Genomic DNA, 24,876 nt, shown 5'->3' on the forward strand with positions numbered 1-24,876 from the left:
ATTTGTACAGTTGTGGCACTTTAACAAATTATATAAGCAGATCACATATTTTACACAGAGCATGCCAGTCCAACTCTACAGTTTGTAAGATTTTTTTCATCCGCTTAACAATTTTCCATTGTTTTCAGTGAAATATTCGGCGTAAAATTCTATAACTTTACACATGTGTATCGATTATCATTAGGCATGTCAGTATTGAATTTCAAGTGGCATGTACACTTTCCTCAGAATATCCAATTCTCTGCCATTTCTATCCACGATTTGGCAGTGAAGGCTAACGCGTCTTGTTTAAAAGCCACAAAAATCATATTTAACTGTACAACTTTCATTTCAGCGCAGTCATGTTGCAGAGATGTCTTAAGTTTATTAATAAAATTGTCTTTTGCAGCAAATGGTCGGCATTGTTCATCAAATATGGGCATAGCTTACAAGGCTGCTCTTGAGTTGGCTTTGAAGCTCCCACTAGAAGTTCCGGGGACGTGCGATTTCTTTCACATTTCCGTGTCCCAGAATTTCTTTTGTAAGAGGCCTATGCCCAGACAAGTCTGTGTGTGATCTTTCTTTGTCTTGGTCATTTAAAGTTTTCAAACCTAATAATTATCAGGCATGTGTCCTAGTATCTATTGTGGCTCCTTCTTTCGGGGGTTAGGCCACTCCTGTTGTCGGCCAAATGCCCCTTGCCATGGCAGAAAACTTGTTGGGCTAGTTTTCAGAAGGCAGCCAATGTCTTTTTTCATTTTGAATCAGAAGCAAGACTGTTAAAATAAAACATCCCATATATGTTCCCCAGCAAAACCCCTTTACATTGCTAGGCAAGGACAAGTTTTTATTCAACATTGTACTTTCATACAGGCGTTTTTCTGGTTTGCAAAAGCCCATTTTGACACCTGATGAATGCTGCTGGGATTTCTCTTCCATCTAACATACAAATATTGTTCTGTAGCCCTAGCCAGCTTCTTTTAGAGTCTGTACAAGGCAAAGGTCTCCTGAAATTGACATGTGCACAGAGAACTGGGGCTTCTCTTTGCAGGGTTTATTTTTGACACTTTGTAACAAAAGTCATGCATTTTGCAGGCTAGCTAGTGGTCTTTTTGTTGATTTCCCAGACATGGCTGACCCAGACTGTCATGCAGGGATCATGCTTTCTTCTGATAAAGCACAATGTGAATATGAAGGGGCATGGCAGGGTCTTACTGATAAAAGTGTGGTGATGAACAGATGAAATAGCGTCAGGGCAGCATCATTTTAAATGTAAAATGTCCCTTTTTTCAATGGGAACTTTTTGCAAGCAGCAGCACAGCGTGGCCTTTCAATTAGCTTCTTTTGGTGCACACAAGAACACATACTCGCACCCTTTCTCAGTGTGCTCCCTGCCATAACTGGCCCAATATGTGCTTGGCAAGATGGTGCAGCAATCTTTTTTTTTTTGTAGCTGCAAAGCGCAGTTTTGATGCAAAGTGGTGCTCAAAGGAGCCAGCGCAGCCATTTTGCTGGTTCTGCTGAAGTGCAACTTGGTGATGTGGGAAAGTACTGCTGAGTGGGTAAATGTATCCCACACTGGTGACCACTGAAGTTCTGGCGACTAATGAGGAACATCAACAATTCAGTAGTCCAGGATATCTGGATCCTCGAATGAATCAAGTTGGTCCCACCAGTCCATGGGTTGAAGCACCAGTGCTTTTGCAGGTCAGGTAGTCAAGCAGGGCTTCACCGGGCCAAACTCAGGAAGGGTATGCTGGGCCTCTTCGGAAGTCAAACAGTTCTTCGGTTGGCTGCTCTTCTACACAGGATACTTTGCTCCAACACTAATCTGAAGAATTGGCTGCAGAAGCCAGTTCAAGCCCACCAATTGTAAGGATCTGCACCATTCAAACAGCCAGCAGTGGTCTAATCATGCTGTCGCTTTCATTCATGCCCCACACCTAGACTCACAGGCAGCATGGGTGTGAAGTGTGACCAGATGGTCCCACCACTGGGCCACACACAGGCATCACTAGCCTACAAAATCAGCAGCCCTAGGCAAGCACACCCTTATGGGATTTCCTGATCTAAGGAGGTCGGAATAAGGCCAAACCAACAATATGGCCAAAGCCAGCGCAAATCTCATGGTGCGACAATTTTAGGGCACTAGCCATACATGATAAATGTGGACACTAGAAATGACGCAAACATTGTAAAAGCAATAGCTGCCACCAGCATGTAATTGGATGCATACTAACCACACATCCCAAGTGTAAGATACAAAAGTATCCCACGGCATGGAGAGGTTGTGCTGTAAGTTATTGGCTTCACTCCACCAACCACCTCCAGTTGGACCGGTCCTCCTGGCCCACCTTGCACTTCCTGGCTGGGATTGCATCCCTTTTGTCCCAGCTTCCCTTGCACTTGGAGCCTGCTGCCCTATTTGGACTTCCCCCTGCAACCTCTCCCCTGCACTTTGCATTTGAATGTCACATGGCCTAGTAAGAGTTTGTCTTCCCTTTGTTCCCCTTCCTTGCCTTCTTGCACTTTAAACTTCTGTATGTATAGGCACATAATAAATAACAAATCAAGCAAACAGCAGAGGGTGCTGTTTGTCACCTTTTGGTCCCTTGGCAGCTTAGACCCTGCGCTCTGCTGTGACCCTGCGCTCTGCTGTGACCCTGCGCTCTGCTGTGACGCTGGTATAAATAGCACACACTGCGAATGTTGCCCCAGTTCCATTTTTTTTCCACGCAGCACACTTTCAAACGGTTTGTTCACCTCAGAATTTACTGCATTCTGTCTACCCGGAAGACTGAGTTCAAGAAGTGTTTAAAAAGAGGTCCATCATGGATCCACACCGAATATGCCACTGATGTTTTAAGAGTAGGCCTTCCATTAAGGCCTTGAATGAGAAACTCCCTAGGTAGGCCCTTGTCTAAATCCCCTTCCACTACCCTGTTGAAGATTAGGTCTCACGACAAGCTTGAGGGAGGTTTCTCTTCATGGAACTAGAAAGCACAGCAAACATTCTAAGCATGCACAGTTGAGTTCCGAATACTCGTCCTTGAATAAGAAGTCCAAGCGATGCCATTGGCCTGATCATCTTCCAACTCCTCACCCTATAGCGAGCAAATCAGCTTCTAAGGCCAAATTGGTGAAATTGTAAACTCAATCAGCCAACCCTTCTAGTGAACTGAAAGGCATCAGACCCTCCTCGCGCCTTACGAGGCCGACTATAATCAAAGCCATAACTATCCTCTTCGGTAAACAAATCGGTCAAGGATGTCGATGGCTGCCAAGTTTTTTAAGCCCTTAGCAAAGGGACTTGTAGAATAGCTCCATTTAAGAGGTGGAGGAGAGCAGGAGAAGGGCAGTCCTCTGTTTGGTTTTGAATATGACACGCCAGCTGCTCCTGAAGAGCTGATTTCTGGGGAGTACAGATTAAGAGACTGGGTGAACACCTTGAAGGATGCCAGTGGCTTGGATGCATCACCAGAAGCGGAGTTTGCCATGCCAGATGTCTGGGCATTCTGACGCCTTAATAGGTCAGTGATGACCAATGATCAAGGTGACTAAGTATTTAGGATGGAGAAGGCCTGTGGCTGAATATAAAGGATGGTCTTAAGACGTCCTTGATAAGGGGCCTCCTAAGGATCCAATAATGCCTTTGCATTCAACACTGAAGAACTGGGTCCTGGAGAACTTGAAAAAGCCTGCTACTAAGCAGTAAATAAGGACATGGCTAGGAAGTACATGCCTTCTGCGATAGATCTGGAATTCCTGTCTAGACATCTAACTTGGGGAAAGTCTGCTTCGGTGGCCACATCAAAGGCTGCTGCCTATCCCACAATCCCTCCAGATTTTAATGACAAAGGGGTTTGACACTATAGGGAAAAGGTATTCTTGGCGGGTAGCATGGCACGAAGGGCAGTTATGGCTACTTATGCCTTAGCAACATTGTTGCACACTGTGGGAGGTTGTGGCAAAGGCTGCCGAGCACATTCCTGAGGGTGAGGAAAGATCAGGCTCCCTCAACATTCTGCAGGATGTCAAGGATGCAGTTAGGAAGAATTCTCATGTCTGTGCTTTCCCTTCAACCGTAGAGACCCCCAGCTCTTTTGCTGGACTTTAGGACTTTTTAATTTTAACCCTGGAGTGAGTGACCTTTTCCTCACTCGTGTTTTGACCTGATTTGGATTGTTTCCTGTTTCCTGTTTTTGGAGTTTGACAAACTCCATAGGCATTTACTTTTTGTATGGTGACGCACACATCACCTTCATTCGTGTCACAGAAATCCTTTAGATTGCTCATAAGGTTTAAATACCTTCTCCTCATGTGAACTTCTGTTCCCAAGAATAGTAAAGTGAAATTGACTTTTTTCTTTTTCTCTTTGGAGGTCCAGTACACATGTGGAGTGCTGTGGGGGAGGGGGGAGCACAGGGTTGCATAGTAGCCCCTTATCCTAAATCCTCATGTATCATTTTTTGTTACCCTCACTACTTTAACTGGCTGGTGGCAGTGGTTTAATTATCCTACCATTGTGCTTTTCTGCTGCAGGCTGAACCCTCAGCTGCAGTATAGCACCCAGGGGTGACAATTATGTCATTGGCCCTGGTCTTTTATCGCCATTTTGGGTTTGTGAGGTCGGTCTTGGGTTTTACTGTGCCCCAAACCAGGTTTGAGCCCTTTGTTCTTGAATTGGTGGGCGTCGGTCCTGAAACCTCTAGTGTCTGGTACGGCAGGATGTGAGGGAGGTTCCCACAAACTCCTGTCCTTTGTCTCTAGGAATGCCTGAATGCAACCAGCCACCTGTTAGGCAAGGTTTGTATGCAGTACCCTTTGGGAACACTACACACAACTATGACTACAGGACCAAACTTTGTTATAAGTCTGTACTACAGTTTTGGTAGCAAGCTGAGCAGCCAGGCTTATCTCAAGAGGGAATGTGAGCAGTAATGTTAGAGGTCTACAATCGCAGGTGTTCAAATAAACACTTGCACTCAAGGTTTCTTGGTTAAACACTTATTAATTTACCAATCGGTTATATAACATTCACTAGAAGGAGGCAATTATATAATCCTACACAAATAATTTCAGTACTGTACACTCTAGTTTCTGAATCGGATAAGACCCTTTTGGGATAGCCCACGGACACAACCTGCACCCACAGGTGACTTTAGTAACAAAGGTGCTGGGGACATTGTTACTGTTGGCATGCAGAATATTTTCCAAGGGGAGTAAAAGGCAAAGGTTATCGGAACAGAAGAGTTAAAATATTCTTAGACAGTGCAAATATTTGAGTTCACCAGAAAGTCAATTCAATGGGCTAGGGTAAAGTCAATGGGATAACGTCTTGGATAGGAGAAAGCAGTTCTGGTAAGTAAACGGAAAAGTCTCTGCAAAAGTTCTCAGAAGTAGTTTGTAAAAAATCATATGTTGGGTCACAAGCTGATTAGGCCTGCGAGTTGCAAAGGTTTCGAGCACTTTCACCGCAAGAGGCAAGTTCTGTCTTGTTTTACAGTATCTTCATTTGTAAGGAAGAGGCAGCTGATGACTTCTGTTCCTGGGCCTCATTCATGGGGACAAGAGGGAGGACGTCCGACTCCTGCACTGCTCCTGGGACAGTATAGCTCGCAACTGGAAATCTTCAATTCCGGTCGCTGTTTAATTTAAAAGTAAAGCACATAAACTTGTCCCTCTTCCTTGTTAAATTCAACCAGATCCAAGATAGATGGGTGTCCAGGTGGCTTACATTAGTTGATTGGTCCTACCAACTCAAAGGAAGTCTCCCTTGTAGGGGCTTCTGTCAATGTGAACTTGGTGATTCAGACCTGCAGCAGGGCGTCACCGGGCAAATCAAGGGTCCAGGAGTTGCAGCAGCAGTCATCTTCTAGCTCTTCTGTTCCTTCGTTCCAGTGGGCTGCCTTCCAAGCCAAGAGACTCTCCTTTTATTCAGTTCTCTCCCATTCATTCCAGCCTAGCGGTCACCCAGCAGGGTGGCTGTCCTTGCTGAACAGTCAGCCAATCACCACAGAGTGCATTTGGGTCTCCTAGGAGATCAAGCATGGAGTTTCAGGCACCTCCCTCACTTCCTGCCCACCCCCAGACACTCGGGCGCCAGAGGCAGTCTTCAAATCGGAAGCCTGTCCAAGGCAAAATAACAAGGGGGCCAAACCTGATTTGGCGCACTGAGACAAAGCCCAAAAGGACCTTTCCAAAAAAACTGCGAAAAAAGACGACCTGGTTTAACAAAGGGGCTTAAGGCGCCATATTGAAAAACATGTCTCGCGCGTGTTTTAGCTACCAGTGTTCGTGGTGGCGCAAAATTATGGTAGTTCGCTGTAAAACCACTGCCACCAGCCATTTTGATAGGAAAGGGTAGCATTTGACTGCTACATGAGTATTTAGACACGGGATACTAGGTAAACCCCTCCGGCACTCTATAGGAAGATGGTGTGCTGGGTCTAGGAATTTAAAAGACTAGTAGTAAATTTAACTTTACATTCTCTGGGAAACAGTTTATCCCAGAGAAGGTATTCAAACCTTTGGGATGTCTTTAGACATCCCTGTGTCGGTGCACTGAAGGTGCTGTGTAACAACATGAAAAGATGATGCCTATGGAGTTACCCAAAACCCCATAATCAAAGAACACAAATGTAACACAAATCAAAATAAATTGGGGGGGGGGGGGTTTCACTCTGTCCAAGTTAAAAAAATCAAGTCCTCAAAATCCAGAAAAGTTGCTGGAGGTCTCTAAGGTGAAGGAATTAGCACATTTATGAGAATTCTCCCTAACACTTGGGGATGCTGATTCTGTCCTCACGGGAGTTGCTTGTGTCCTATTCGGCTTGGCATCGTCTCTTGTTGTAATAAGTTTCTTTAGTTGGGTCTGGATGTTGTCAGTGTCATCCTAAATTTTGTCATCCTTTGCTTTTTGTTTCTCGTTTGCTTGTTTTGCTTTTTCAGATTGGTTCTGGTATGTTGAAGAGCCAGGTTTTGATGATTTTCTGAATTGTAGCTGGTCTTTGGTGTTTTTTCTTTCGTGATGTTCCAGGTTTTTGCGGTTAAGTGGGAGGAGGAGGCTCTATCCTTGGAACAGTGAACGTGAGAGGCTAAGTTATCCCTTAAGGTGCAAAGAAACCAGTGCCAAGTTTTTTTATTTAATATTAAATGCTAGAAAATGAGCCTAATTGCAGCCTCCTGTCATGCGGGCTATGGATGGAAATAGAAGTTGGGCATGCAGCTCTAGACTTGGATAGCGTGTGAACACTCGCATATATTCCCAGGAGAGAGTATATTGCAAGGCGAAGTTCAAAGCTAGTCTCCATGGCAGAAGGCATGGCTAATGAGATGTTGTGCTAATTTGGTGGAGAGACAGTTCAAGTCCACCCACTGACACCTGGTGTACCAGCTTGTATGCTGCTAGTGAGCCAAATGTTACGGAAGGCACAAGTGTGCCAACCAACAATACGCCATATAACAAGCTTTATAGTTTGATAGCCAATGAGCTATGTATCAAATAACTGGATGGCTTGCACTAGGGTGGGCATAAATTGTCCACCTGACTGTAGAGACCAATCACAACCCGATCCCTTATAGAAAGTATACTTGGATGTTCCCTTTAAGCCTATCACAAACCCCTGCAGGTTTTTCTTATTTGCCACACGTCTGACACGTTTTTACTATATAAATGTAATTTTTTATTAAATACTTTGAGTGCAACGTCGTTTAGGTCAGTTTTAGACGATTGATATTAAAACAGTAGAACGACTTTGCCTTCTTCCTTATTTGGTTTAAGAGTTACTCTGCATCCCATGTACTGCACAATATGCTACTTAAGGGCCATATAGGGCTTCCTGTACCAGAGGTTCGAGGCCAAGAGGAAGACCATCAGGCCGGTGCCCTTCATGGATGAAGTATGGGAGGAAGGCCTGGCCCTCTTTAAGAATCCTTGCACTGTCGCAGCTGAACTGGATAGGCTAGAGGGGAACTACCAGGTGCCGAGTCTGCTCCTAGGTGTCTGCGGTTGCAACCATCGCCAGACCTGGTTGTTTCAGCGACTGTGAGGAAGAGATGGTCAACACCTTCCTAGTCATCTTCAGGCGCTACGGACAACAAGGGGAAAAAATTGGACCCAATGGCGAGGTAGGTTATTACACTGCAGCGTGAACCATCAGGACTGCCAAGCTGGGCCTGAGAGTTCCTACCCGACGACGAAAGGGCGGGCGTGATTGCCATCTTCCAGCAGTGGTGTTTTAGACCATGCCATCAGTGGTGATTGACATCGCCAAAGGTTTCCGGCAGATGGGGGAATGGGGTCTGCCTCAGGCCACCCATTTCTGCCAGGAAGTCCAGACTAGGGTGCTGGACATGCCCTTCGACAATGGCCTCTTTGGGAAGGCCATTGAGTCCCTGCAAGCCATCAAGGCTGATAGAGACTGCTCGTGCCCTGGGCACTCCAACAGCACTACTTCATTTCATGCCTCCAGAGGACAGTCAGATTGGTGAAAGGGTTCTTGTCTTACCATCCAACTTCCCGGTCCACGACCCAGGAGGCCTACAGGGGTCGATCCAAGGCCCACGGTGGAGGTGGTCAGTGCCGTTGCCTCCCTCAAGGCAGAACTGCAGTGCAGAAGCAGGACTGTGGGGGGGGGGGTGGTTTTAGGGGGTTGGCACTCATGCACTCCAGTGGAAGGCAGGCTGACTGGATTTGTCAACGAGTGGGAGATCTCCACCAACAGATGGGTGCTGGACACTCTCGCCCACGACCTACCCTGGAGTTTCAGCAGAAGTGTCAGTGATCCCTTCGGTGGCCCGGCTGGAGCAGCACATCCCTCAGCTCTTAGAGGTACGAGCAATGCTGTGAAAGGGGCGTTGGAACTGTTTCCATCACTAGGGGATACAGTCTACTCAGGTTCTTTTTGGTTAAAGAAAACCGGGGGCTGGTGGCCCATAACAGACCGACATCTCAACAAGTACCCCAAGTCCCAAAAAGAGGATGGCCAAGTTTCAGCACGTGCGTGGTCAACTGGAAGGAGACTTCTTGACGTCACTGGACCTGGAGAACACCCATATCCACAGGAAGCACTGCAGTTAGTGCAGGGTCGGCAATACCAGTTCAAGGCCCTCCCCTTCGGCCTGAAATCTGCCCCCAGGGTGTTCATCAATTATCAGAAGTCCTACTTGACACCATCGCAGAACGGGCTGTTCCTCTGCATGTCTTGAATCTACCTCATCTGCAGTTTAAGGATGCAACCTTCAGGAGTTCCTGGACGCTCGATGAGTTTAAGTGTCCAGAAACTTTGCAGACATGATCCTGCTTGACGAGTTAAGACTAGCAATTCGGTGGTGGGGCATCCTCCCCAACATTGCCCAGGGCACAGGAGTCCAAAGCCCCCCCCCATCCCCTCCACGCCCCGGACTGACTCCACGTATGCTTCCATGGAGGAATGGGGAGCCCAAACTGGACATCTGCAGGCCAGAGAAGGATCTTGACATCAATAGCCTGGAGCAGCAAGCAGTCATCTGGGCCTTCAAGTCATTCCTTCCGCCTGAAGGACAAGGTGGTGACGGTCTCATCAGGAAGCAGGGGGGCACTCAATCCCAGCGCTCTCCAGATGTGCAGGCCGTGTGGCACTGGACCATCTTCTCATCCCCTTTACCTGGCAAGAACACCATTGCCGACTCCCTTAGCAGGGAGTGGTGCTCCTGCCAGGAGTAGGAATTTCAGTCAGTCAGCAAGTTTATTCGGATTAAATATAAATCCATCAAACACATAGCAAAACAACATACAAAAGCAAATACAATTAATAAACCTTGACAAAAAATATTGCATCAAAGAGTCATTTAAGGGAGGGGAGAGGTGTGAACCCATGGATCCCCCTCACCCTCAATGTAACACCCCTTGATTGAGCCCAGCCCCAAAAGTGTCTGACCGATTGCGACCCAGGGGAGTGAGGTTAGCCCCGGACAGAGGGTAAGTCCTCTGGGTCCGCCTCAGGGGGTGCTCAGGGCGTAAATGTAATAGTGGGCTGATAAAAATTACTCCTCGGGGTCCCTCCCGCCCCTCCCCATAAACCCAGGACCCTATTCGCCAATCTCCAGTCCCAAAAGGTCAATTCCACAATGTCCTCTGAATTCTGGACCGAACTGGCCAGTCTGCGACATCCCGCCAAGGATTCCCTGGTCACAGAAGAACCTCTCACAGACCTTAGCCAGTGTATGCTTTTGTTGGCAAGAGCCTCCCTGGACTCCTGCAAGTTCCTTTTCATTATTGGTACACCATGGAGATACACACATGCTTGTCCATTCCGACCTCGGGAAGGGGGTTGAGGTGGGCCCCCTCTAGGCCATGAGGCACCGTGGCTCCTTCCCACGATTTTGGGGTGATGGGAACCAGCTCGGCTGTGCCCACGATCCACCCCCCCAATGTGCTGCCTGTTCTTGTTGCCCCCCACACTGGGACCTTTTCCAGGGGCCGGTTGTGCATTCCCAGACATCAGGCTGGGACTAGACGAAATTGGGGCTATAATCTCAGGACTCAATGGGGCTTGATTCTTGGGGAGTGCCAAAGGTATGTCAATTAGAACCTTACACTCAGCCTGGGTATAGATGGACTCCTCCTCCCTCTGCTCCTTTGCCTGAGTGGCTATAAGGGCTGCGAGCAAGTTTCTGATGACAACCAGCTCAGCCAGAACTTGCTTGCACTTACACCCGCCATGTGACAAATCAGCCTCTAAAAGGGGGTTAATAGCCAACCCTACATCCAAATGGGTTATTTGGTGCTTGGACGCCCTTGATGTAGATGAGGAAAGGGGTGGGCTGGCCAGTGGGCTCGCTGTAAGGATCTGCATATTTCCGGGGCTTCTATTGCACAAGGAAGGATTGCATTCAGGGACATCAACAGATGGACTTCCCTCGGCACTCGCGCAGACCATAGCCGAGCTAGATGGGGTCTTTCCCGGCCCGGCACCATTTGTAGGGGTGGATGGCAAGGTGAGAACTGCAAAGTGATTTTCCGGGGTAGAGCTCGCTGGCGGCGGGCTGCTAACTAGTTCACCCAAACCTACAGAGCCCCCCTCAAGATGCACCTGCATCTCCGTCCCAGGGCAGAGGATTCTTTGGATGGAAAGCCCCTTAGGGGGGCTAAGGCTCGGGATTGGGGCGAGAGGACGAGGTTCTTCAGCAGAGGGTGGGCAGAACCTTCCTCCGTTAGGCGCTATGAAGGCCTGGGCCACTTGAGACTTTGCGGTTCGGTCCTCCCCATTGCGTTGATCCTCAAGCAGATTACCCCGATTGAAGAGTAGTGATCCTTCCCTAGTCCCATGTTCGATAACCATGCTGCTCCCCCTTAACAGTAAAGCCCCACAGTCCCCTTCTGTCCACACTTGGGAGGGGGGGGGGGGGGAACAGGTAGAGCACTCACCCCCAGATACTAAAACAGTTTTCTGGGCGGTCGTGACGAGGGTTTCAGCCGGCGCACCCTTTTTAACGGGACGAGTCCTCTTTATAACCCGTACCTTGTGCTTAGGATTATGCCCACACTCTTGGAGGGCATGCTCGGCACACACCTTGGGACATGGAGGAGGCAGATGGAGGGGTGAAAGAACTGGAGGTGCCAGGGGGGGGTTTTCCTTGGTGGGCCGTGGGTTTTCATAGTTCTCAGTCTGTTCAGTAAGGACATTTTGGGATCAGCAAACTTAGCAGGCTCAGCCGAGCACGAGCAAACAGGCCTGGGCAAACAGTCCCTCCGACGTACACTCGCCTGCACTTACTTCACTTTTCCTGCTTCTCCTCCTCTCTCGCTGGCGAACCCAGGACAGGTCCCCCGCTGCCGCGCCGAACACCTGCGGCGCCAAACACCACGCCCTTGCCCCGCCGCGGGCTTCACCGCTGCGGGGCTCCGGTGCAGAGTATAAGTCCCTGGGGGCGTGGCCAAAGCAGGAAGCTGCTGGAGGTGTGCCTGCGGCGCCAAACACCGCGCCCTTGCCCCGCCGCGGGCTTCACCGCTGCGGGGCTCCGGTGCAGAGTATAAGTCCCTGGGGGCGTGGCCAAAGCAGGAAGCTGCTGGAGGTGTGCCTGTGGCGCCAAACACCGCGCCCTTGCCCCGCCGCGGGCTTCACTGCTGCGGGGCTCCGGTGCAGAGTATAAGTCCCTGGGGGCGTGGCCAAAGCAGGAAGCTGCTGGAGGTGTGCCTGCGGCGCCAAACACCGCGCCCTTGCCCCGCAGCGGGCTTCAGCAGGACCAGGTGGACTGCATTTTCATCAAGCGGGGCAGGCCCCAGATGGATCTGTTTGCTGCGGCGAACTCCAAATGCCAGCCACCAACCGGGGAGCATAGGGATGCATTCTCCTTCCCATGGGAAAGCCTGTTTCTGTCCACGTTAGTTCTCATGCTGTATCAAATCAAACGGTGCTGATCTAGGATAATACTAATTGCCCCGGCGTGGCCGAGACAGATTTGGTGCCAGGACCTTGTCATCCGCCGCCAGTCCAGCTTCCGGTGGTCGCAGATCTAATCGCCAGAGGAGGCGCATAGTTTTGATACGGGTTACCAGCGGACTGCAGGGAGGTCCTTGCCAAGACGCAGGTTACTCTTTGTGCAACAGCCACAAGTGGCTACATGGTGCTGGTCGCAGAAGATCACCCCTAAGGGTCACAGCCCTGCAGATTCTTCCATACTTGTCCTTGGCCAAGGCTCGACTTGCGCATGCCAGGTGCCTATGCTGGCTATCTCCCACTACACCAGGTCGCCACGAAGATCTTCTTAGGTCCCACAGTCTAGTCAAGGAATTCCTCAAGAGACTTGTTTCAATCGTTCCCGCTGGCGAAGGCTCATGGCCAGGTGTGGGAACTCTATCTGGTTCTGACACGGCTCATGGGGGCTCGCTTCAAGCCTATGCATCAGTCCCGTCTTGTGGAAGACTGCTGTCCTTGTGGCCATCAACTCTGCCAGGAGGGTAGGAGATCCAGGCCCTATCTGCAAACGGCCTTATCTGACTTTCCACGAGTCGAGAGTGGTGCTGTGGACACCTTGTTGATGCCAAGGTTGTCGGAATTCCACCTCAACAAACCTTTAGTGTTACCAGTGGTTTTCCTGAAACCTTTGTCACCGGCCTAAAGGGCCTTGCACTTGCTGGGCGTTGCTCATGCCCTGTTTCTACATGGTACGCACGTTTTTCAGAAGACATCTCAACTGTTGATGATTTGTTTCATGAAACATGGGAAGGCCTTGTCCAAGGCTTCCATCTGAAGGTGGCTCTCTGACTGCATCACGCAGTCATCAGTTGGCGAATTGACAGCCCACCCCACCAGAGCGATCACTGCAACAACTGCGTTCCTGTCTGGTGTGCCCCTGCTGGACATCTGCAGGGCTGTTACGTGGAGATCCACGCTCACCTTCACGAAGTTCTACTGCATCAACATGGATTCCAGGGAGTCGAGTCAGCCCAGCAGTGCTGCGCAACCTGCTCGCTTGAGGTGATCCTGTTCGTAAGGGTATTGCTTCTGTTGAGCCTTGCCACCTCCCATGGTTGTGTAATGTTGTACTGCTATGCATTCTTCAGAAGCATGTGAATCCATGCCAGATCCTATGCTGGAGGAAAAACAAGTTACTTACCTGCAACTATTTTCCAGCATGGATTTGCATGCAAACCCTCCCTCCTGCCCCTCTGTGGCTTTTCGTGGTCCTACTACCACTTTCCGTGCTTTCCAAAATCGGAAGAGGGCTGCCAGAGGGGGACTGGGGAGAGGATGGTCATTGGCTGCAGGCAGTAGGACCCGGAGTACAGTGATTGGTTTAGAAAAATAAAATTTGTAAGTGAAGTAAAACATTTCTTTTTCTGAGGATTCCTAGCTTGACAGGGTATATTCATGTGAATCCATGCCAGACTCTTGCTGAAGACTAGTTACAGGTAAGTAACTCGTTTCTTCCATTCCTGACTGCTATTCAGACATGGTGTGCTGCTAACTGTCTTAATGCTAGTAAGACTGCAATCCTTCTAATTGGGACCCCGGCTCCCTTCTACTCGCTGGCTGTGATCTGTGGGCCCCCTCGCTCACTGAGGCAGAAAATCTTAGTGTCCTCTTAAGGCCCACTTCCAGCTGCACCTCAGGCATTCTCCCTTCACCTTCCCCCAGAAACGCAATGTCTCCAGAGCTCTCGTCCTCTCTAGGCAGGACTACTGCAACACCCTCTCCTCTTCCCCTTCCCTCTTGAATGTCCAGTCCTTGTATGGCTTTATTTGTTTTTCTTCCATTCCCCTCCCCCCCTTGTCTTGTTGCACCTTGAAACACTATTTGCTGTGTATGCGCATTATATAAATACCTAATACAGAAAAACCATGTCTTGCAAATGGAAGGTTAATTTCTTCTACATGCTTCCCTTTTTACTTTGTCTGAGATCAGCACAAGGTACAACAAAAGCAATAATTTGCACCCCAAGTCTTTGCTGTGACGTAAGACTGATTGCCGCTTGGTTTCTTTGAATCGTGCAGCATGGTAGACCTTAAATGTCGATATATGCATTCTCGTTCTTGATTGAGAATATATCTCTTTTCAGATCTTGAAACCTGCGGAGAAGAAAAAGCCAAATGCCAACCGACCTGTAACTCCACCACGGGGCATGATCACGAAGCAAGCAAAGAAATGAGTCATTTTGACGTTTCCTAATTGGACTTGTATTATAGTATATAACTTCCATTTCTAAGATGTCCTTTTGTGTTAATGTGTACTGGTTAGCTTGCTCAAAATAGATGTATCTGTTTATTTTGATTTTAATGAATGGGAGTTGCTGCTTACAACAGCTAAGCAAGACTGGATGTTCCTCTCCTCACTGTCCTGCCCCTTGACCTCAAATGGAGTGTATTTTTAAAGGTCTCCGATATCTTGAGTGACTAGTCGCTCCTTTGCAATGGACTTTCAGATTTATCTTGGACGGTCCATGTGGATTGTCATTGCTTGTCCTTTCGGCTTTGAAAAGGACACTAGTGTGCTGGTGAAAGGCTTGAACTGTCATTTCTATCATTTGCTTATGTTAATACAAACCACTGTGAACTGCTTTTTAATTCCAAGATGTTAAAGGGATTTTTTTTTTTTTTTGTTCACGTCCTGTTCACTCTTGTATAGCTGTTAATCTGAACTGCCCCTGAACTTCACCAGCATCACTGGTTTGATGTATATTTAATTGAAGCACATTTACCATACTGTAAACTTTAAATGACAATTAAAGCCATGATTTTAATTGGAGTTATTTTCTTAATCTCAAGTTTGTAATAACAAATGTAAACTGAACACCTTATTGTCAAATGGTGCTTAGTCTGACTGCATATTGGTGCCAAATCCCAAAGACATATGTTTTCAAGAACTTTTAGAAGGTGGCTGATGCCTCATAGTTAAACTTTACAACCAGCTAGTAATCCTTACAGCTGGGTTCTGTAATGGAGGCTCTCAAGGTATTTTGGACTACAATACTTGCGACTAGGGGTTATAGGTGTCTTGTTTGTTTTAAGAGACATTGTTTTGAACATCTTGCAGCTGTTAGCAATAGAACAATTGCAAATTGACATGATTATAAGATGTATCCATTTTCTTTGCCTAGAAAAGATCAAGGCGTTCGGTTTTAACATTGTATGAATATTGACCCTTTAAGGGTTTCCTTTTTTAAATAAAGCAATAAGTTGAGTTGCTGTGTGCTGTAGATTTGTTTGGTATGGGGGAACTGCCACAAATTAACTTTGGTACATCACAAATGCTTTGTTTCCAAACTCACAAGTGCTAGCTCTAAGAGTGCAATGCCCAAAACATTAATATCCCTCTCTTGCATAGCTCGTCCACCTCCATGCATAGCCTCCCAGTTCCACTAAATCGGTAGGATGCAAGGAAGGAGTTTCCTGTGTCACTTCTTTTGGGCAGGGCTTAAGTCTTGGGTCCCATTCCTGAAAGGGGTGGTATATTGAGTTCAAATTGGCTAATTTAATGTAAGCATTATTTCAGTGCTGCACATGCTGCTGACAAGTTCAATGCATGGGAAGCAGCAAGCAGTTCTTGGCAATTAATGCAGTGCCTGTCCGGAAAAATCTGAATCCAGTAAGTTTGTCAGTTTTGTCCTTTAAGTTTGTCTGGGTCACTGGATATTTCATTGCCATGCAAAAGAATCCTGTACTGAAAGCTTCCGTTGGAGAATAAGAGCGTGCATCCCTAGGTGGGGATGTATTTGTGACAGCCCAGAACCTGAATCATCAAATCCTAGTTGTACTACCGTTCTGGGGCCATTCAGGAGTAGGGCAGATACATTAACTCTATATAACGTGAAAATGTCCCAGTAGGCTAGTTCCAGAGCACAATGGTGTGCATTTAAATTCTTTATAGCTTTTTACAGTTAATGTCTTAAAGCATACCAGCAGCATTGGGAATAGTAAAATACAATCACTGTTTAATTGTGATTCAAATTGTTTTATATTTAGGTGCAGTGGTGGAACATCAATCTCCTTCCTATTTTTTCAGAATGTCATCCACATTCGTTTTTCTTTTCAGTGCGAAACATCAACAAAGTATGGCATTTAACCTTTCATGTTTCTGCACAAGTTAATACATTGTAAAATATTTTATATGGATGTAAATTCAGTTCTCAAAGTTTTTCAAATCCAGAAGGTTTGAATTGATATGCAGACAATTCATAGGTACACAACAAGGTTCCTTTAACAAAATACATACTTTACAAAAGGGTGAAATAAGTTGCATCAACATCTAACATGTTGGAGAAGTTTTAAAGGTTTCTTTACACTTGTTTACTATGACTATTTATGCCACATACGACCAACATTAGTACCCCAGGTCTTATTGATTAGAGAGGCGTACACTTCCTCCAACTACGTGGATTGGCCTCTCGCCATTACTGACTTGAAAGTTGATCTATGTAGAGGCCACGCACAAGGATTGCCTGTAACCTTACAATGACAGGTGCTCCTGATTCACTGATCACTCTTGCTGAAGTCTGAGGGACTGGCATAGACTGGTTACATGGCTGGATGAATGCACAGTAGCTTCAATTATGCTTCATTAGCACCCAGGCAAGGGGAGCCAGCCAATCGGATGGCTAGGAACGCAGGCTTGAACCACCAGTACAGGCCCGCGTTCCAAGCTGCCTGATGGCCGGCTCGCCTTCCACAATCCTCCAACAACCTCCGTCCCATTTTCTGTTTATTCCCCACCCTCTACTTACCTTATTTCGGTTACTGCTGCATCAGCTCCTTCCCTTCGCCATCCACAGGCCACCATGGAAAGGGAAGATGGGCTCTGTATGGAGCCCCACCTTCACTTTACATGCCAGCCATATTAGAAAAAATGTTTCCTTCCTACAGTGGGAGTCCATGCACGTTCCATTGTAGGAAGGGAAGGGTTATTAAAGCAGTAACCTGGGGTGCCAATGGCCTTTCATCACCGGTTCCAGCCTCTGGAACAGGGGATGAACACCAGTCCGCAATACTTTCTGCCATAAAACAGGAGAAGGTTAATTCAGCAAAAAGGGCAATATACCATGAGTCCTACAGTGATAAAGGGGTGAGGTTGTTAGGGAGAACTCTCATAAATGTGCCAATTCCATTCACCTTAGAAACCACCAGCAACTTTGCTGGATTTTGAGGACTTGAATTTTTACCTGGAGTGTGAGCCTTTTTTCCCCACTCATGTATTTTGATGCGTTTTACTCTTGTGGAGTTATGGAGTTTTAGATGACTCCATAGACATCTTTTCATTTGTGTCACACAGCACCTTCAGTGAAAAATGGATGTCTTTGACTTCCCAAGGTTTAAATACCTTATCTGTTTCCCAGAGAATGTAAAGTGAAACTGAAAAGTCAAATTCCTAGACTAAGCACACTCTCTTACCATAGAGTGCTGGAGTAGTTACCTAGTATCCAATGTCTAGAAACTCATGAAGCTGTCAAATGCTACCCTTTCCTATAGAAATGGCTGGTGGCAGCGGTTTTACAGTGAAGTACCATGTTTTCCCGACCGCAACACCGGTAGCTAAAAATCGCGGGAGCCATGTTTTTCAATATGGCGCCTGAGACCCCTCTGTAAAAACAGACCCGGGCTTCTTTTTTCGCTGTTTCTTTTTGGAAAGGTCCTTCTTGAGTTAGTCTCTGCGCGCCAAACCAGGTTTGGTCCCTTTGTTCCATCGCTTTTGGTGGGCTTCAGCAGTGAAGACTGACTCTGGTGCCCAAGTGTCCGGGGTGGGCAGGAAGTGAGGGAGGTGCACGAAACTCTGTGCTTAGTCTTCTAGGAGACCCAAATGCACTCTGTGATTGACTGTCCGGCAAGAGAAAAGGGTAAACACTTCTGCACTTGTTATATATAAATAACATTTCCTGGAGGGTTGTGTGGTGCAGAGGAGAAATGTACAACCCTGACACTAGGTTGTGGTAATGAACAGTCGCCATGGGCTGTGGATCACTCGCGTCCCCTGCACCCTCAGATTGTCGAGGACAAACAATAGGTTAATGTATTTTAAATATTTGGATTAAGAGGATTTAAATTGGACAATTCTATACTTTTCATAGAGGTAGTTAAATCAATAGTTATGTAATCGGGTGTTGGTTATTTAACCACAATGCACATTCCGTAATTCAAATTTAAGAAAATTAATAATATTTCAAAGAACAGTTATCCAATTTTTAATGGTACATACCATTCCAGATGCAAGTATGGTTCAAGTATTACATGTTACAATATTAAAATCATACTGTAATATGGTACATATCTATAGTACTGCTTGCTCAACGCGTTTCAGGAATCACGTTCCCTTCAGGAGCTGATTGGTTTCTAAATGCTGTATTCGCAAGATGTGCAGTTTTTATTCATCAAGATCATCTATTCAACACAAAAATAGTGACGGACTTGGTCCTGTTTCATAGTCCTTTAGCTAGAGCCTTATTACAGACCCTCCAGGATATTGCGGCATGAAATGGAAAATTTTGCGGCACAAAAAAGAAAAAATTGCGGCACACAACTGCATTTTTTGCGGCATTATTTATTGTCGAAAAATACATCATTTAACATCTTTTTTGTCCAAAAACTGAGAACTTGAACAGTACAGAGTGTTGCACATTGAAACAGGAATGTTTGAGGTGATGTGGAGAACTTTTAACAAACCTTTGAGCTAACTTTTTCGAGCAATAGCATCAAACTGTGAGCCTGAAATGCCCGTCATTGTTTTTTCAAAGCAGTCTTCTGAGTTAATGCCTTCTGCCACTTGATTTATAAGCACTATAATGGCACTGATTGCATAGCTTTCTGAGCACCCCTGTCCATTGCTGAGCTACATCAGTTTCAGTACTTGGTCTCAATCCCATCTCCCCTAATCACATCAGTCCTGACTTGCAGCTCCTCTTTTATTCTGTGGGTTCCTAAATATAGCTCTACCAGTCGACCTCAGTCCTGACTTTCAGCACTCTACGCAACTCCTGCTTTGGTACCTTCATAATGCTGCCCAGCTATAACCCCTGCATTTTCAGTACTGGGATGTAGACACATACAGGCACACACGCAGACAGCTCTGCTGATCTACCTAAATTCTAAAATGCGCCCCTTCTGCTATCCCCCTAATGAGATCCTCGCACACAGGTGCGTCCAGGCACACCTGTCCCTAGTTAAGGTAACCCTTATGGTCCATTTCCGGAAGCCCATCACTGCTTCACTACCACTCTTTAGTCATGGCATGTGAACCCAATGTGTACGGGCAGTCCTCCGGGGTTGGGTCCACACATTTCAAAACAATGACATTGAAGTGGAGCTAAACACCCTCAAAGCCTAAATTGGCAGATAAGTACCAAAATCGAACATTTTAAAAGACTGGGGAGTGAAGCGTTGGGTATAGATAGTGGGTGAGTGCAGTGAAGAAAGAGGAAATCCAAAGATGGCATGGGGGTGGTGGGATCCCTATAAAAGTAAATGGAAGGTGTATCTTAATTAAAGATGACAACGTCGATACGATAATCTCAAAAAGACTCAGTCTCCCATCCAAATGAGCCATGAGAATCCTCCCTTCAGCGGAGGACAGAAGCATCCTCTGCAGGCCATCTGGTTTGCCTCCAAGGCTGAAGGCACTTCCCTCGCCAGCATTCGTCCCCCAGATCTATACTCCCAGTCCGTTGCTGCGCACTGCTAGAATTGTTTTGCATAAATCGGGGCATTTATGTAATTCCTTTAGCTCTTAGTCTTCACTGTGGGTCACCTGCGTCTGAAAATCACCTCCTTCCCAGTTCCTATTCCAGCTTTCTACCAGATTCACTGCCTGCTCCTATGGAAGCACTCTCGAAACCGCATAACACTCTGAGGTGCTCCCACAGTCGGTCCATCGCTACTAGTGTTCTGTGAGTTGCTCCCAAAGCCTTAATCCTCCACAGCAACACTGTTATTTGGGGAAGGGGTCCCTCAAGATGCTTCTTAAGCTCAAGGGATCCAGTAAGCGCTCTTGCCAGTAATCCTGCCAGGTTTCCTGGCACCTTAAATCCTTTGTCATTTAGTGTGGTGGACAGGCCACATCACTGGTGAGGGTCACAGCATAGCTGTGGCAGCAATGCGCTTTACAGGAGCTTGCTGCCATGTGAAGAAGATATGGGATACTGCTGTTGCCGAAGCTTGGTCTCGGCAAGCTTGGTGTCAGTGCAGACCCTCCCTAGAATAACACTGTTACACTTAATCAGGTCCAGTACCTCTGCCAAACACAAAACGTGGCTTCCTTCCCCAAGATAGTTTCTATGAGTGTCCTTCACTGAAGTCCTGCTAAAAACAAGCATTTGCAAATCCAACAGTATTGACTTGATTTTAACATAACTGTGTATAGGAATTGCCAGCTGCTGCTATGGTTATTAATTGCAAGGCCTTTGTCATTTGTGTCCCGTTCTGTCTGGCCACGCTCTTTAGGACAGCCAGGCTGAGTCACCACAGCCTAACATTTTGGGGTGTGGAGGGGGGGGAGAAGGCTACAGCTCGATCAGCTCCATGGAGGGGCTTGAATTCAAAGGTGTCAACCCTGGTTCACATCTTTGAACTGAAGCCCCTCGGTTTATTTGCTTTTTGCTCAGTGGAGTTAACCTTTGAGCTGCTGCAATTGGCAACCCCTCTGTGGATGCTATAAATCATTAAATGAGCGTGAAAAAGATGCATAAAGCTAATGTGTCTTTTTTTTGTGCTCATTTAATGATTTATAGCGGGAAAAGGCAAATTTTGCGGTTTTTTGCAAATCGCAAAATCGCCATAAGCTGGGTGGTCTGAACTTATACTTTCAATACAGCTACAAGTTCCAGTTCAGTAGGTCATTCTATCCTACCTGTCATCAGTGCCCCATAGACCCCTTTTTGGGTGTTTAAATTAACATGAAAAGAAATCCGTGTGGCCAGATCTGAGATGTACGTCTCTTGGTTTCCTATATTGATAGTTTGAATGGGTAGAAGTATTCTGTATTAGATGCCAAAGTATGCGGGGGGGAAAACATTCTTTAAAAAAACAATACATAGAAACACTGGCCTATACCTCTTCTGTGATAAGAATGTTCCTGCCTCTAATGACGATCCCTTGAAGGATAATCACGGTGTGGTAGTTAGTGTTTTCATAATCCATATGGTGTTAAACTTACCATCTGCGTATGGAAAAGGTGTATGTTGAGTATTCTACTAATGCTAATATCAGGAGAATATTTGTTTTAAAGGAGCCAACACAACACACTTATGCCGAATATTTTACCTTCTAAGTCAGTTTCCTGTTAACCTGGGCTGTATTGAAGTTAGACTGGTCACTCCCTTCCACTGTGCGAGGGGTGCACCTTAGGGTAATCAAAATAATGGGTTTTAGAAGTTGTGCTTTTCATAATATTCTGGGCGCAACTTTAAAAATGTCATCTTTCAAGTGTGTACTGTAGTACCATGCAAAAAGCGCACAACCAACAATGGCTTCTGTGTGAGGAAGTGATGCTCATTCAAATGAGTTTCAGGTATAGCCTAAGTTGGCACTGTGCTTGTAGTACCACGTAGGGTCAAACCGTATTTATCCATGACCTGAGATTAAGGAAAAGTGTGCTGTCAGCCAAAGTTGGACGACTAACGGAATAGCAAAAGAATGTGGGCTAGAAGTCTTAAGTATATTTATTACCTGGGTTCAGAGCAGAGGATCCATATAAACGTACTGCTCATAAACTGCGAGTGAAAAGCAATGCTTGTAAACTCTAATTAAATGAATTACCATTTTATATGGACGCGTGTGTGATGTCCTATGTAAACAATAGACATCATCCCGCAGTGCGCATATTACGAGGAAGTTATACATTGCACCAACTTTCCGAAATGCATTTTAAGAAAAATGTATTTTGTTACATTAAGTTAAGGGTCTTCCGGAAATAGTGTACAATATGGAAACTTGTTTCTGATGCTTGTTAATCTGCTTAGAATCACATGCTGTGCATATGGTCCGACATCCAGTGGTAACCGCAGAGTATTGCATCTTGTCTTTCGGGGGACTGAAAGGGGACGTCGGCATAGGCGTGTCTGAAACACTATCCCTAGCGTGACGTGTCTAGTACCCAAAATCCCTCGCGTGCCGAGGTCCCTCAGATTGTTTTTTCCACCCAGATAACTGGTCGCCCTATAGCGGAGCTATTCATGAGACACTTTATCTTACTGAATTGTCGGTTTAATCCCCGTTAAGTCACTTCGCCCATCAAGAACATCTTCAACTACGGGGGAATCGTCTACGGCTGTGGGTTCCGTCGCCTAAGATCCGGCGTTCGGACTTCCACGTGGTCGGGCCTTCTGGCCGGCCTACACAGGGAGAGTGGGCTTGGGGTTTGCCATACTGCTATGTCTTTCATCTTTTCCACTGCTTTCCTTTTTTGGTCTGGTCACCCTTCTCTTCTGTTATGGAAAGGACTCATTTAGATTCTGCCCTGTGTAGGGTCAGATATCCATGGAAAGACTAGCACACGTCGTGTAACGCTTGTCTCCCCCTAAAGCACGATGAGAAGCGGTGTTCGGCGTGTAAACTCCTTAAACCCTTAAGGAGCGCAGGTTGAAGCGGTGGGCCGCGTCTGGAATGTCACGCATGGAGCCTCCCTCCCCTGCCGCGACACTAGCCGAAGTGACTGGGGTACATCGGATGACCAAACGTCCAACGCAGACGTTATAGACCTTGAGGCGGACTATTCTAGAGCCGCCACGCCCGTCCCCGACCCTTCCAGGCTCGACTCCGGTCTTGCTACAGGGACCACACCTGGTGACAGGGGCGTACAATCGCACCGCACAACCCAAGCGCCCTCCTCGACAACTTTGCCGAAGAAGGCAAAAGCGCCATCGGATCGATGTGATCCGAAGCCTTGCCCGCATCCGCAGCAGCGCATGACTGGGCATAACAAACATAACAAGGGCGCTACTCCCCAAACTACACACGCAGAAGTTTCTGAAAAAGAAACTTCAACAGGTTCCAAGGTTTCCAAGGCCCGTACAGGCCAGAAAACTGCGAGTAGGCCTCTACCGAGAAGCCATCCGCTGGCCCTTTTGGACACATCAGAGGTGTTGTCTCCCAAAGATTCAGTGAATATCCGTAAGCGCATCAATAGGATTGCTACGGCGGTGGGCCTAGTACCGGTTCTGCCCACAGTTATGGGCCAATCCGCCGAAAAGTTTTCCACGGATTTGGAAGACGATTCCGAAGACTCTTACGAAGAAAGTCAGGTACCCCTCTCAAGCACCCTGAGGAGATCCTCAACGCCTTAGGGCGGAGAACCCGGTTCCTACTCAGCTAGGTCCATTTGGGTCATCCAAGTGGACCACGGAGCAATTCGAGGGGTGTATGGATCGGCTGGAGCAGTTTTTCAGGGCTTCTGATCAACCTCCGCCGAAAAAGCTCAGGTAGACCCTAACCCTCAAACACAAGATGCCCAACACCTAGATGTCCAACACCATGTTGACTATCAAGATGTCCAGATGGACACGTATAGAGACATCTATACAGAAGAAGAGGCTTCTTTTCTGGACAACTATGGGGAAGATCAAGGGGCAACGGACAACTGGGAGGACACCCAGCAGGATGATCCCAATTCTGATATTGTTTGCCTCGACTCTCCCCCATCCACCCCGATTCGACAAGCTTCCCCGGTGGATGATCAAATGGCTTTCAACAGGTTTAAAAAAGCAGCAGAATTCTTTAAAATTGCCACGCTTGAAGCCTTGCCCGAACAAGATTTCGCGGAGGACATTATTAATGAAAAGCCTCTGGCAAGCCAGTCTATCCCTCTCTTGAGCTCTGTAAAGAGACGGCTGGCCCCTTCCTTACTCGCACCCGCTCAGACTAGGGCTGTGAACCCAAAGGTCAAAACATTTCCGGCCCTCCCCCACCGACACGCTTTATATCAAAGTACACACAATCCCAGACTCGCTGGTGGTGACCAACACTCGCAAGAGCAGGGGTTCCCCTTGCCACGGGAGAGTCACCCCCAGACAAGGAGTCCAAAAGGTTGTATGCCTTAGGCAAACGGGTTATGTCGGCGGCGGCCTATACCGTCCGGATTGCCAATAACACGTTACTGGCAAGCTACGTCGACGCCCAATGGAACCTACTCCCGGAAGGCCTTCAGGAGGTTCCAGAGCCAAGCTTCTCGCCATTGTCTCGGAGGGCAAACTTGCCAATCAGAATGTTGTAAAAAATACCCTGGACACCGCAGAGACAGGCAGGTCTCTCGCACAGGGTACTCGCCTAAAGAGACGCGTGGCTGCGCACGTCTGGCTTCAGGCCTGAGACCCAGGCATCCATTATCAAACCCATCGAAGAGGCCAACCTCTTCAGGAAGGCGGTAGACGATGCATTTGAGACAGCGAACAAGGAGCACGAGACTATTAAGTCGCTGCACCAGATTTCCCAAAAAT

At 47.2% G+C, this 24,876-nt stretch overlaps 1 protein-coding gene across 1 annotated transcript in view; it reads left to right on the forward strand.

Moving 5' to 3' along the window:
- PPP1CC (protein phosphatase 1 catalytic subunit gamma) overlaps positions 1 to 15,644 on the forward strand; it is a 364,794-nt gene extending 349,150 nt beyond the window's left edge. Inside the window, exon 7 of the mRNA XM_069619537.1 lies at positions 14,524 to 15,644. Within this exon, the coding sequence (XP_069475638.1) occupies positions 14,524 to 14,613 (90 nt within the window). The 3' untranslated portion in view covers positions 14,614 to 15,644. The remainder of the gene's footprint in view (positions 1 to 14,523) is intronic.
- Positions 15,645 to 24,876: the final 9,232 nt, after the last annotated feature.

This window comes from Ambystoma mexicanum, chromosome 10 (assembly GCF_040938575.1).
Source record: "Ambystoma mexicanum isolate Mex_15411 chromosome 10, UKY_AmexF1_1, whole genome shotgun sequence".
Taxonomy (NCBI): Eukaryota; Metazoa; Chordata; class Amphibia; order Caudata; family Ambystomatidae; genus Ambystoma; species Ambystoma mexicanum.